Source organism: Sylvia atricapilla, chromosome 18 (genome assembly GCF_009819655.1).
Source record: "Sylvia atricapilla isolate bSylAtr1 chromosome 18, bSylAtr1.pri, whole genome shotgun sequence".
NCBI classification, from domain to species: Eukaryota; Metazoa; Chordata; class Aves; order Passeriformes; family Sylviidae; genus Sylvia; species Sylvia atricapilla.
Window position 1 is genome coordinate 7,822,816 of NC_089157.1, and position 14,340 is coordinate 7,837,155.

Consider the following 14,340-nt stretch of genomic DNA (forward strand, 5'->3'; position numbering starts at 1 on the left):
CGATCCCTCCCGGGGCTCACGGTTCCATTGCCGATCCCTCCCGGGGCTCACGGTTCCATTGCCGGTCCCTCCCGGAGCTCACGGTTCCATTGCCGATCCCTCCGGAGCTCACGGTTCCATTGCCGGTCCCTCCCGGAGCTCACGGTTCCATTGCCGATCCCTCCCGGAGCTCACGGTTCCATTGCCGGTCCCTCCCGGAGCTCACGGTTCCATTGCCGATCCCTCCCGGAGCTCACGGTTCCATTGCCGATCCCTCCCGGGGCTCACGGTTCCATTGCCGATCCCTCCCGGGGCTCACAGTTCCACTGTCGTTCCCTCCCGGTGTCGCTTTCCAGCAGCCCCGTGGCTCTGCCGGGCCGGGCCCTCCATCGGCGGCTCCTCTCGGCGGAGCTCCAGGGCGGGAGGTGGGAGCCACAAGCGCTTTGTGTGTTTTTTTGGTTTTTTTTGGTTGGTTGGTTGGTTTTTTTAACCTTTTCTGTATTTGTTTTCGGTGTTTTCCCCCTTTTTGCTACGTGCGGTCTTCAGAGGATTTTTTGTGTTGGTTTTCCCTTTCCGGGTTTCCCCCGCGGGTGTTTGGGGCTGTGCGGGGCCACAGATGCAGGTCCAACACATGCCTCTTGTAAAGATGGGAACTTAAAACCATCTCTCCCCTCTCCTGTGGAAATAGTCCACTTCTGCCCTCGCACGGGCATACATGCTAAAGCTGTCAAGTATTTTGAGTTTCCTGGTCTGTTCCCCCCTCCTGTTGTAAAAAAGCTAAATATTCATTATTCTAGAATTTCAAACTGTTTTAATTGACCTCTCCTCATTTACAGTTTCCCCAAAAATATCAGAAAGCTCAGTCATTCTCCTTGCTCAAAGTCTGCAAATGTGAAACAGCTGGTTCCAGCACAAGAGAACTGGGGCTGAGTGAGAGATCTGGCTTATCTTCTTACCCACACAGATTTTAGATCACACCTCCCTCTGATAGATACAGTCTCATCACAGAAGCACCAGTGTGAAGGAACAATCAGGGTGGCTTTAGGCTCCTAAATTCAGGAGATGCCTTACACTTGAGTGCGCTAATTGGACACCTTTCTATAAAGAATTAGTGTTTAAAATATATTTGTCCCTCCCCCCATCCCAAGGCATTTCTTAACAAGCACAACGGAGAAATGCAGAGAGACCTTATGTTGTTTGCTCCAGCCATGGCATGGCTGGAGGCTGCCACAGTCCTGACACAGGACTGGAAAATGGCTCAGTCTGGCACTGCAACATGGACAAATCACCACGCTAATAGAAAAAAGTTTCAACCTGAACTTCCAACAGACATGCAAGAAGATGCCAGCCTTGCATCTAAGGCAAAGCTGATGATCCAGATGATCCACGGCTCACTAACTGATGCTTGTGGACTCAGAGGCCCAATTACAACATGAACAAAGCCAAGGCACTTACTGTTCACACTGAGCACACCTACACCTGCACTAACAAGGGATTACTTTCAGGCTAGGCAATATACTAATTATCTGGTTTATCTCTAATCAAAAAAATGTAGTTTGCCAGCTTGGCAAGGTCAAGCTTTGTTTCTGTTTCACAGGCCCTTAAGGAGGTATACACAGTTTAATTTTCATAGAATAGGGGGACAAAAAGGCAGTACCCTGAATGTAGAATGATGCTGAAAATGATGCTCAGTCTTCAGGAAAACATATTCTTACATCTAAATTCTTTTCAGAAGTACAGAAGAAAAAGCTGATGTATTTCACCTGACCAAAAAAAAAAAAAAAAAAAGCCAGTTGCCCTTATTTGAGAAACAGGTTATGAAATGAGAAAGATTTTTCTAAAAAAGTAAAAGAAAAAAATGCATCAAAACAAGGACTGAAACTCCAAGATTTCAGTATGTATTTGTGGGGTACAGACTTTATGTGCAGAGGGTTCACAGTTATACCAACTACAGGCACAGGGAGTACAATAGTCAAGGCCAGAGCTGAAAGCTTAGAGAACTGAAACAGTAGTACCTGTAGGAGCAGGGACAAAAAGAATACCCAGCCTGATCCACTACCTAAGCCAGATTTTTCAGGTCCTGGAACTTAAGTTCTTGTTTGAATTAACTCTCTCTTGCTGATGCAGCTGCCCTTCAGTCTGTAGCTTTAATAACTCTGCTAAAACCTAAGCTTGAATTATTTCTTTCCTGTCAAGAGACTTAATTGCTTTATGAATTTACCAAGCTTCTAATCTTATACATTTTCTCTTAGAGCTTGACATGCCCTATTAGCCAGTTTCTGTTCCCTTTCTAACTAATTTAGCCTGATCAAGTTATCCTATGACAGAATCAAAAGCTACACAGCAACCATATGAAATGTTGAATGGAATTCAGAGATCCATAAGAACACAGAAGCCAAAATAACATTAGTTTAAGTACAAAGTGCATTTGCAAAGCAGACAGTAATCCTTTCCCTATTCCCTAACAGCATCAGAGGAAGCAGAAGTCAGTTCCACACAAGTTTGGTGTTTTTCACCCTACTGTAAATTTACAGCTGATGAGAATCTTCACCAGAGAAGTGAAATGCTGACTTGGCTCAGCCTCAGCTGTCACAAGAAGGTGGTATAAATAATACTAAGAGCATTGTCCTGTGCAGCACACTGCTGCCCCACTACTATCTGCTTCACAAAGAATAATAAAGATGGCACAAGAATCTCAAATAGTGAAATTAAGTTGGCTGAGACTTCAACAGAAAAATGAATCAGTACAAGAACAAGCACTTTCCACCAACAGAAAATGGGTCTTCATCAGATTAAAGTTTTATCTTTTTTTTTCTTTTTTTCCTGAAAGTTTATATTACACTGCATGTGTCAGAAATAATACCTTACTCATTGGTAGTTTTGGGAGCTATCCAGAGGATGGAACAATGCTGAGACCATTGCTGCAGAGTCCCAGGAGAGATGTACAGATCATACCCACAATGGCACAGGTCAAAGACTGAGCTCTCTTATTTTCTCCCTCACCCACTGACACCCTTCAGCCAGAAGCAGCTCACAGATGATGCTGCACCAGCCACGTTCCATAATCACCTCTAACAGATCTCCCCCCTGCAAAACTTGGCAACACAGACCACTGTGCTGGACAAGTTCTGGGTAGAGAATAATCAATCATCTCCAAATACTCTTAACACAAATCTCACAATGTCAGCTTCTACGTTACCACTAAGAATGATTGTGGTAATCGAAACTGCCTTTGCCAAAAGAACAAAGTTCTTTCCAACCATTTCTCCTTTATTCCTAGCAACGTCATGTAAAGAAAGCAGGATTTACACCACGTGAAGAACCTCTCATGGCCTACTGCTGGCATTTCCTTAACAAAAAGTTGCTGCACAAATTCATTAAATCCAAACAAATGAGCCCCTCTGATCATATCTTAGACATACCAACATGCTACACATTCCACAAAACTTCATCCCCTGAATGACCTTGGTGGTCACAGGGAATCACTGAAAATTCATTCTATGTGGGTCACTATTTTGCCATTTATTACTTGGGAAATAACACAGAAATTCAAGGTAAGAATAATTTTTACTACAGGAAACTACTTATGAGTGCAATTTACCTAGAACTATACCCACAGCATGTTGTATTTTATGGGGTTTGGGACTCACAGGCAGTTAGGACTGAGGCAGAAGAAACATGCCCTGACTCCCATCTACAATATCCTAAAGCAACAGCAGCTTCTTTCATAGGCTAAAGGACAGAGTTACATGCCAGTAATTCTGCACAAAGCACCCACAATGCCAATGCAATAAACAGAAATTCTTGTTCACTCCTAAAGAGGCTGCAAGCACTTTTGTCTGGGGGGACCAAGAAAATTTACCACCTGTGCCAAAGCTACAGAATGGCCTCTGCAAAAAATCAATGGCTTGAGATGAAAATACCTAAAACCCAACTTTAACACAAAACTCCACTCAGAACCTTTTTAATCCTGCTATTTAATGCACTAGATATTACAACTTAAATTTTTTTTTTAAAAAGGCATGAACACATTAAAAGTAACATCTGCAGTCAGTTGCCAGACCAGTCAGGGCTGGATCAAATTTCTATGCTTGCCTTATGGGTTAGATACATACAAGACTGCAGTGACTTCAGAAAATTCAGTGCATATCTCATTTCATGAACACAGGAAGAACACACACAGAGGGCTGCTACATTTAACCCCTTTATAAAAGGAAAAGCAGAATAAATGCACCTGGAGAGTGGGCACCTAGACTGACTCTCTTCAGGGCCTCCACAAGACTTGAGTGGCGTTTCATGGCATTTATCCATTTTACCCAAAACAACTGTTGCACATGTGGGGAAACCATCACACACTACGGCAGTAAGACTGGGCAAGAAGCAATATTTGCATGAAGTAGAGATTTACTACTATGATAACACTGGACCCCAAAGCCAGGTCACACACAAGAGGGAAACACATCAGGAAACATTTCTTTGAAAATAAGAGACCAGAGAGAGAGAACCTGGCTGCAGGTAAACATAAAACCCTACAATAAAGGCCTGTGGCTGAATGCACGGAAGTAATGCCATGTTTTCTGGTACAGGTGAAAATTCTCCAAGTTTCTCAAAGGAAATCTCCTCCCCCATCAGAACTCTAGCTCCATAATTGAGAGCAATGCACTTGCAAGTTTATTTGGAAAACAGAAAGCTCAGCATTGCTCAAAATCAAGACAATACTTTCAGGCCAGCAAAATTCATCTTATATCATGCCTGTCCATTCAACTAACTATTTTTGCAACTTTTAAACAAGAAAACTAATAGCAGCTGAAAAACTCTCAACTCAGCATCTGTATGAATAACCAGACAGCTCTTTATGGAGTGGTGGAAGGAGAATGAAAGTTTTCTACCAAAACTGAAATGATGACCCATTTGCAGGGATGCTTTTTTTAAAAATAATTTCTTTTCAAGGAGAATTGAAGTTACTGCAATATTCATATTATCCTCCACCAACCCTGACTCTCTCAATCCAAGTAAGAAGTGAGGGAGATAGGGACAGTTTGTGAAGCTCAGCAGTTAGTGGGTGAGACACGGGGTACAGTCCTGAGGGACCATTTCTTTTGGTAGTGCACGAAGTCTTTCACATGTTGGTGCTCATTCTGGATTGGCTGTTAGCTGGAGTGAGCTCCCCTTGGCTACCTTCCCTCGGAGGAGACTGCAACAAGACCAAACCACATCATAGTTAGTGATGTGTAAATATTCTGCAGCCTGTTCCCCCAGAGACAAAATAAGGCACTGGTGAAGCACAGCAGGATGGCAGCAGGGGGAGAGCACACCCCCAGATTAATTAATGATGGCTTTGTATTAACAACTTTTATAGCTCACAAAACTTCTCCTAAAAAAGTCAAACCAGAACTTTTAAGCCATTCTTATTTACTGTGTACAAGGTGCTGTTGATCCCAGACAGTGAATCCTATCTGGCATTTAGTAATCACAGGGACTAATATACGATAGAAATTAACACATTCTGTGCAGATGGCCTATCCTCCCTAAAGGATCCTTTTCAAACTGCATTCCAGAAGGAATACTCCTATCAATCAATGTGTTTTTTACTTCCTCTGCTGAAAAAATTGCTTCAAACAATCTTCACTGAGAAGGTAAAAGATACGTCTGTCAAGGACTGAACCAAAGAATTATTCAGAATTAACCCAACAATATAAACTTCAAAGGAGATTCCGAGCTGTAAAAGCAGGCTAATGTACTGGCTAGAAACACCTGTTCCTTATGTATTTGGTACTTACTATTGTAAGAATTTGTCCAATCAGGAACATGATAGATCCATTCCCTTCCAGAATCTTCAATTCACCAACTTTCACAGTTTTAGTTTAAAAAAAAATTAAAATCTTAACACTGCCTTTAAGCGCCTGTTTGGCACGCCCATACCTTGACATGTATCTGGTTGCGCAGGACTGCGGCTCGCAGGATCATTGCTTTGGCACGGCGCTGAAATTCTTTGCCCATTAGTAAAGACTTCTCAAAAGTTGTGCTGCGCTGATCTACATCTCGAGCATACAGAATCTGTAACCAACACAGAGAACTGTACATGGGAGCTGTGCCAGGGTTCCACAGCAGGAAAACAACTGAGGCATTATGGAGCCCGAGGTCACACACAGCTCATCCCTACTGAACGCACCAGGCCCAAGAGATTAACGCACCTTCCAAGTGTCTCAGGAATGGAGAATTTCTATGCTTAGTAAACCTGTTCAGTCTCTAAATGCCCTCACCTTACTGTGCGAGTCTATTCGGGCATTGATCAGTCCCTCCAAGATCAGCTGAGTGAGTTCATCTTCCAGAGCAGCCACTGTGGTGTTAAAAGCAGTGGCCATCTTGCGCATGTCTGCCGACACATAGGGGCTGAAGTACTAAGGAGAAGAAAATACTTAGTTGCCAAGAGCACTCCACCCTCTAAGAAACTAGGGGAAAAGCAATTGCAAAGAGATGGCCTAGCTCCCTGTTTATCCACCTCTGGGATGACAGGAACAATTACCTGGATAAGGGCACGATTTCGAATCTGGGTATAAAGTGTCCTGACATGAGGTGCAAGGTACATATCTAGAAGCAGGTTGTCCTATGCAAAACAATAAATCACATCAGAACATGAGAAGCAATCTAGAAAAATATATTATTCCTGTGTTATTTATGCGTATATACTTAAACCTTAAGAATATTACACTACAGCAAGACAATACAATAAAACAAGAATGAATAAAATAATTAGGAATAAGTTTTAAATGTTTATAATTTCTCTCTACTAATAAATTACTCCCAATTTCCATGCGCCACATCAGGAGACACAGAAGGGCTGAACATTTAGTATCTGCTTTGGACAATCACTGCTTCTCACAAAAGGCTAGGCAAAGGGAACTTTTAGGGTCTGCTCTGCACTGCTCTCCTACAACTCACCTTCATCTCATCCAGCATCTTCAGGCATGAAGCATATTTAGATTCATAAAACTTGAAGATGATGTCACGAACCTGTGGCTCCAGCTCCAAAAACAATTTGAAGGAGCTACAGATAAAGATGGCAGTGATCAGACATTGGAACCCACCACTTCAATACCCCATAACTCCATCACTCCCAAGTTGTAAGGTTAAAAACTCTCACTATCATCTGAAGATTGCAATTTACCCTCTAACAGACCAGACACCCCATTTTCAGCAGGGCTGGGAGCCTGGAACACAGAGAGATAGTGCACAGCATCAGAGCTGTGATGAAGGAAGATAAAAGACTTTTGACAAACCAAGTAGTAGAAGTGTTTGTCCACACAAAACAAAATAATGAATGTGAATAGGTCAAAATCAGGATACATCACCAGCAAACAAATGCCATACTGTAGTCTGTGCTGGCAGTTTTGTGTCCCTTTTCAAAGTACAGCCATCATTAAGTACAGCATGCCATAGATAAGTCAAACATGCCAATTTCTCAGAGAAACAACTTATTGTGAGCGTGGTAAATTTTAGGGATGTATACTTTTACTCAGCACACTCCCAATTCTCCATCACAGATGTTTAAACCTTGGGATCTCGCCCTACATATCAACCCACAAAAAAGGGTAACAACCCCTTTTCCACAGCAATTTAAGATTACAGCTTCTGTACATCTACCTCACAGGAATTCAGTGTCATTGCAATTCAATCTATGACACACAAATACCCACTTTCTTCCAAAGACCGTAATTCTCTTAATCTTCTGCATGTCATAGTTAGATTACACTCCAAGGTGTACTAAGTATTACTAAATTGTTTTAATGATTAACATACACCAGAAAAAGGGACAACACAAAGGCAAATGATCCTAACAGCCGCCTTTGACAGAGGGCTGTGTCCCTCAATTTAATATCTGATATGAACTACTGACAGAGACAGACAACAGATGCAGATGCTGGATTTAACCTGGGTTGGAACTGCTTCACTGTATCAAGCATCCTGGGTTGGAAACTTATACTAAGAACATTTTCAGCTGTGATTAACCATTGTGTTTTAGACAGTGAAACACCACTTAATGCTAAATCCAAACTAAAGCTCAGTGATTCTTTCTCTCCTGTATGAGAAATACTCCTGCCAGAATGCACTCTTAACAAAAGTCCCATGTTCCAAAAGATGTCCAGTACATACAAACAGCACTCAAGGCACCACTCACCTACTGGAGATAACATTTCGTTGCAGTTCCTGACGGTCAAATGTAGCAAGGGCACAGAGCCCACCATACACAGCCACATTGCTGGGAGATAACAGCTACAGACAGAGGGAGAGACAGAGAGTGAGCTTCACTGACTACCAAAATGGTGTAAGGGTGGCATTGAGTCTTCTACCCCAGGCCCTTCCTCCATGCAGTGACAAGATTAGTCTTTATCAAATGCAGTGGAAGCACTCAGGCTGCTCTCACCCACCATGTGTGGGGTGACAGGGCCAGAGAAGTAACACTGCTAAGAGAGCAGACACGTATTTCAGGAGGTTTTGGCTGATTGAGCAACATGGAATTATAAATCTCACAAGATTTATAAGAGTGATCTCACACATAAGAGTGATCTCATAAGATCACTCTTATGTGATCTAGAGTAGAACATTTAGAGAAGCCAAGAACAGAGACCTAAAACAAACAAACAAAACCAAAAAAAACCCCCAAAACAACCCAACAAAACAACACAACCCAACAAAAACAAACCCACAAAACAAAACCAACCAATCAGCACAATTCACAGCACCACCAAACTATACAGGAATGCTGCAAGAATAACTACAGTATCTGAATTATACAACCTAACACTTAGAAGAACTATATCCCCTCCAAGACTTGCACACAGCTCCCTCTTGATCCTCACCTCAGGGAAATCACAATGATCAAATGATGCCAACAAGAAGCACTTTGCTGCCTGTTTGTACTTCCGGGCAGCTAGTTCAGCCAAGCCTAGGAACCAGAAAAAGTTAGTCTTTTTTTATGACAATATACAAATTAGGGAAAATTGAAAAATCTGGGGAGTAGGAAAGGCGCCACATGGTTGCTAGTGCCTTCACTATTGAAGTAAAACAAGATCCTCAGGCTGTATCACGCATCCTTTGAACTACATTGACTCACACAGGTATCCTCTCTGAAGAAACTCAGGGAGAAGAAAGAGATGGCAAAAACCAGCAGTTCTATCTCACCAGCTTCATTAAATTTTGCATGTCTGGTGTGGAAATACAAAGTCTGTCAAATACGAGAGAAAAAATAAACCCAAGAGCCCTACGGACAGCTAACAGGTAGAAAGACAGGCAAACCATAGAGGAAGTTGAAGGACTCACTCACCTGCTGCACATTTCAGTTTGGTGAGAATTGCTTGTGTCTGGCTATCTCTTTCTCCTCTTTGCTAAAGCATAAAATAAAGCAATAGTGAGCAAGCAGTATGAAAGCTGTATTGCTTCCAACTGTCCCCAGGATATCTCACCCTGATAATTAACTTGCCAATCTCAATGGCAAGTTAACTTAATCTTATTCGTCTTGGGAAATATGGCAAAACTGAGGACAGACACCCCATTTTCGGAAAATGCATCCGTTTTTACCGTGAGTCAGATTTTGTACACATGTATCATGAGAGAAGTCATAAAGGGGGAAAGGAAAAAAATCACTTTACAGATTTTGAAAACAGAAAACAAAGGGAAAATGTATGCAATTTAAAGAGCAGGAGCTTACTTCTGCAATTTCTGGTGTAGACTCAGCCTTGCTTACGTAGCTCAGAACGTGAGACCAATTCTGGAGGTAGACACTGACCTGCAGAGAGCCAGAAACAGTGTGGGGCAGCCATGGATAAATAGTGCTCCTCAGATAAGCCACATGATTGTAGACACAAGAACCAAGTATGGGGGGCAATTTGCAGCAGGTATCACAAAGACACCAGGTACCTTTGCCTACAAATCCTCCTACCTTGATAACATTGAGACACATGTTGATGACATGTTTAGCACTGGTGCAGTAATCTCGGGCTCGTGAGTAACACTTCAGAGCATTGCTGAGGTCTCCACAGTCCAGGTAGTGATCACCTAAATCATCGTGGCCTCTCCTGGAGGATGGGAATTAAAACATCAATGAACTGGATGCTCAGAAAGGGACAAAGTCAGTTTTTTCTAAACATGTAAGTCAACACACTGACCTAAGGGCATATCCCATGTTAAATGCATGGAGGAGCAGAACGCTCTTCCTTGCTCCAGCAGAGCCTTCTGCATCTCACCTGATACTTTCCTTGATAGAGTTCCCTTTGTAATTTTTCAGGTCTGTATCAAGTTTCTCCAGTTTAAGAAGAGCTTTTTTGCGTGTAGCTTCAACCCAAGCTGTGTCAAGAGGAGGGGGTTCAATTCCACTCTCAGGGACAGCATCAGGTGTATTTTGCAGTTCTCTGAAAGGAAAATATTTGAATGAGGCTACTAGGCTGAAAACATTTCAAAACAGAGGTCTGCTAAGTGCCTGGCACTGTTACCCTAACAAACAGTACTGCATCCACAAAAAGACCAAAGATAAAATAACGGTAGTGGGGAAAAAAGAAACATATTGCTAAAATCTTCAGTGCAAACAATAACACAAACATCATCGATGTTTATGACCACTTCACAAAATTATCCTAATGATCGTAGGATGAACATACTGTCACACACATGGTAAAGACTCCCCATTCAAAAGAGACAAGAAATCATGAAATAAGCAGAGCAAGAAAAATAATGCAAAGACGGGAAGCGTGGATGGGTAAGCAAGATGTCAAAGGTTATCCTTAACAGCAAACCTGTTTTTAGAGGGGGAAGAAAGGAAAAAAACAAACCAAAAGAAGGCAAAGAGTTAGATTACATTTTAACTTATGAAAACAAAAGCATCTAGAACAGGTCTCCATAAAGAACCTCAGGAAAAACAAATACGTTCATTAATATTTGAGGCAGTTGAAAGGACTAAATTCACCTCAATATCTACCTGCAGCTTTTTAAAGCACAAAGATTTCAGAATGAGATAATGCCTTCTGTGCTCTATCTTTCAAAAAAGCATGAACACACATTTCACTGCTATTGAATTCTAAGGACAAAGACAATTTGTGTAAGGTACATGCTGGTATTACATGCAAAGTCCTCCACTGCGGCACATCACTCAACTGTCAGGAAAGCTCCCCAGGTTCCCATGGCCTCTTAGTACCTCGTGGCCTCAGACAGCTTTCTGTGGATTTCTTCATACACATCAACATTGAAAGTTCTCTGGACAAATGACAGAGCCATCTTGAGAGCTTCCACCCGCAGCTGTGGGCAGTGATCAGCAATGAACTGCAGCCGCTCGATTCGCATCAGCCCGCTGTAGCTGGACGCATACTGCTCCAAATCCTGCCAACAAAACCTGGCCTCAGAAGGTGAAAATGGACACACCAATTCAGGCTACTACACTGTCACCTGCACAGGTTCTCCTGCAGACCTGACCCTCTCAAGGAGGGTAACACCCCTCAAAAATCACTAAGATTAATCCATGTCTGCTTTCTTTAAACACTAGTAATTCCCTCAGAAATATGCTCTACACTACAATTTACCTTTTTAAAATTTCAGTTGTGATGCTTTTGGTTAAGACTAATCACCTTTAAGCTTTTTCAGAAGGGATTTTTTTCAAAATTCTTGAAGGAAGTGACTACACACAAAAAATATGCCCAACAGCCCTCAAGCAGTACATACCAGTGTGGGGTTCTCCACCACATAGTTGATATCAGGTGAATTTTGCTGATCTTCTTGTGGATCTACGTCAATCTGCATGGGCTCCACTGCACCCTAAAATAGCAAAACGCGGTCAAAAGTAGCTTATATTTGAGCAGGAAATAACTATGTTATTTGATCTATTAAGGACTTTCTTAAATACATGTTAAATTTTAAAAATGAAAAAGCACTCCTCAGTCTTTTGATATCCTTGGGATTTTTCTCTAGCAACACCAACAGTCAGCATGATGCTTGGTCTAACATGCTGCAAGCAAGCAGCATGGCTTAGCATTCACACAGAGCAATTTATTTGGGTTGGTAATGTATCACGCAAAAAAGTGAAGGGGTCAACAAATCTGATTCTACAAAGTATCTGAGCATTCATATGCATATGCATTCCATTTCCCTTCCTTGAGCAAGAGCAGGTGTTAACACTCAGCTCAAGAAGATCCAGAAGGCAAAATGTACCAAAAACTCACCACAACTTTTCAAAATTGTTTTAATGCTTAGAAGTAAGATCTTTTGGGGGAGAAAGAGGCAAAAACTGTTACATTTCTTTGGAGTATTAAAAATCATAAAGAACAGAACGCAGAATGACAATTTCAGAGTTTCCAACATAGCAAGGAACAATTTGTCTGCACTGCAGAGACCTGCCATTAGTTGAACTATCTTACTGTAGTTTTCAAGTCCAACTGCTCAGACAGAGCCTCTTATGGAGAAACAACAGAATTTTATTCTCCCAGTATATCCTGCACTTCTTTGAGCCAGAAGGACCCACACCAAAGCAGTGACTTCAGCACAGCTGCACTGTTACAGCCACTGCATGTATTCCAGGTAAGACCAGCTTACTATCCCATTCCACAAACTAACTGGTCTGCTGGCACAAAATTCTTTGTCCTCTCCTAGTGCTGAACAGTCCTGTTGCAAATTATCCATTTAAAGTGAAGAAAACTTAGCTGAATGTCTTCTTACACAATGCTGATTTTACACGTTATATAAGCTTGACTTAGTGTAAATTGCAAAAGTGGATCTCACAAAAGACAGACATGCCAATCACCTTGTCCCCATACACATCTGATCATTTCCATATTTTTACTGATTTTACAGTCTGTTAAGAAATCAAAGACTGAGGGTTTGGTATTTTTTTTTCGACTGGGTTGATTGTTTGGGGTTTTTTGTGAGCAGAAACAGGGCATATCCAGACTTCCTATCTAAAAATTACACTCACCCACAGTCTGGGGGTCTCATTCTTTCACAAACTGGTATATATCAAACCCGTATCTCAACACTGAAATCTCCCAAAACCGGAAGCAAAAGCAAGTGAAGCACAAAAATGTTTGTTTCCTAGTTTAACAACTTTTCCATGAAGAAAAGGGAGGGCACAAAGGAAATTTTGATTGCATCGATCGCCCCTCAGACAAACTATGCATAAAACCAGGTAAGTCACCATATGCTGAGACCATTACTTTTTCCACTTTCTACTTTCTGTCTTTTCTTACATCCCAAACACTAAGTGCCAAGGTTAGTTTGTTTAGGCTGCGTTTGCCAACCACAGTAAAAACTCAATTACACACTCCTTAGAAAGCAGCATTACAAAGGTAACTGTAATTCCAGCTGGTGGAACAGAACAATTTGTGCCTTGCTATGCTGAGAGGCTGCACTCTGCATTCCTCACTTAACTCCCAGACACGGAAAAAACACAAGTGGGCTGGAAATCCCAGCAGGACAAGCAAACTCAAAACATTTTCAAGCTCTTTGATTCAAGCTCAAAGATGCAAGGTTGCCTTAAAAACTACTCACAAAGTAAATAACATAACAACCACTCCCCAAGATTTCCTGAGCTCCAATGAGTACTCTGTTGAGGGTATCTCACCAGGCCTCAGACAAGCAGAAAAACTGGTGTCTGAGCTGAAGTCTTCAGCTGCACTCGGCAGGAATTGATCAGTTGCTGGAGGGTGTGCAGTACAGATATGCCACTAATCCAGGAGCTGAGTTGGATGCTGCACTGTCCCTCGTCCTCTCCTCACGTCCCAAAGCCCCGCGCCCTGACACAGAATTGTTACTGCTAAAACTTGCATAGGATAGCTTTCGCAGGTACCTAGTGTCACCGACCCACTCGGCGCTCCTGGAGCTCTCCCCTGCACTGCAGACTCTCAGTTCCTCCTCACTAGGCCATCTCACTGTACCCTCCGCCCCTACGCCAGCGCTGCCTACAGCAGGGACAACGCGGCAGATAAACACGGAGCCACCGCAGCGGCGGGGGACGCCAGGGGTGCCGGAGGAAGCTCGGCTGAGCATTGCTCCTCGCGAGCCGCGGCGGAAGCGACAAAGACCCGATAGAAGAGGAGCGAGGGCCCATGGCCAGCCGAGAGCCGCTGCCTTCCCGTGGAGTTCAGGGAGAAGGCCGCACGGCGCCCCCAGAGGCCTCGGTGGAGCGGGGGCCCCAGACCCGCCGTGGGAGGGACGCGGAGGGCGGCGGAGCGCGGCGAGGCCCGGCGGGCCGGGCCGGCGGGAGAGAGCTGCCCCATACCTGCAGGTTGAAGACCTGGACGGGCAGCGGCATCCTCCCTCACGCCGCCGCTTCCGGCCGCCCGCCTCTCACGCTCCGCTTCCGCTTCCGCTTCCGGGCCGCGC

At 43.1% G+C, this 14,340-nt stretch overlaps 1 protein-coding gene across 2 annotated transcripts; it reads right to left on the reverse strand.

The window, feature by feature from the left end:
* Window positions 1–767: 767 nt before the first annotated feature.
* GPS1 (G protein pathway suppressor 1) lies at window positions 768–14,320 on the reverse strand. Of its 2 annotated transcripts, XM_066332231.1 has the most exons (15): window positions 14,237–14,293; window positions 13,805–13,916; window positions 11,689–11,781; window positions 11,168–11,349; window positions 10,224–10,388; window positions 9,920–10,055; window positions 9,689–9,766; window positions 9,305–9,365; window positions 8,841–8,926; window positions 8,159–8,253; window positions 6,922–7,027; window positions 6,506–6,586; window positions 6,243–6,380; window positions 5,902–6,036; window positions 768–5,173 (listed from the first exon to the last, which is right to left on the reverse strand). In XM_066332231.1, the coding sequence occupies exons 3-15, from the start codon at window positions 11,764–11,766 to the stop codon at window positions 5,099–5,101; spliced, it is 1,416 nt and encodes a 471-aa protein (XP_066188328.1). In that variant the 5' UTR covers window positions 11,767–11,781; window positions 13,805–13,916; window positions 14,237–14,293; the 3' UTR covers window positions 768–5,098. The 2 variants fall into 2 exon arrangements, with proteins under 2 accessions (XP_066188328.1, XP_066188326.1); XM_066332229.1 differs by lacking the exon at window positions 13,805–13,916 and having other exon boundaries at window positions 14,237–14,320.
* Between the last annotated feature and the right edge of the window lie 20 nt (window positions 14,321–14,340).

Bases quoted from the DNA above. Each gene is read 5' to 3' on its own strand.
- GPS1 (XM_066332229.1), bottom strand. From the start codon at position 14,269: ATGCCGCTGCCCGTCCAGGTCTTCAACCTGCAG. The intron at 10,056-10,223 runs GTGAGATGCAGA...CCCATCCTCCAG, and splicing joins TCTATCAAGGAAAGTATCAG to GAGAGGCCACGATGATTTAG. The intron at 9,366-9,688 runs GTAAGCTCCTGC...TTTATGCTTTAG, and splicing joins CTACACCAGAAATTGCAGAA to CAAAGAGGAGAAAGAGATAG.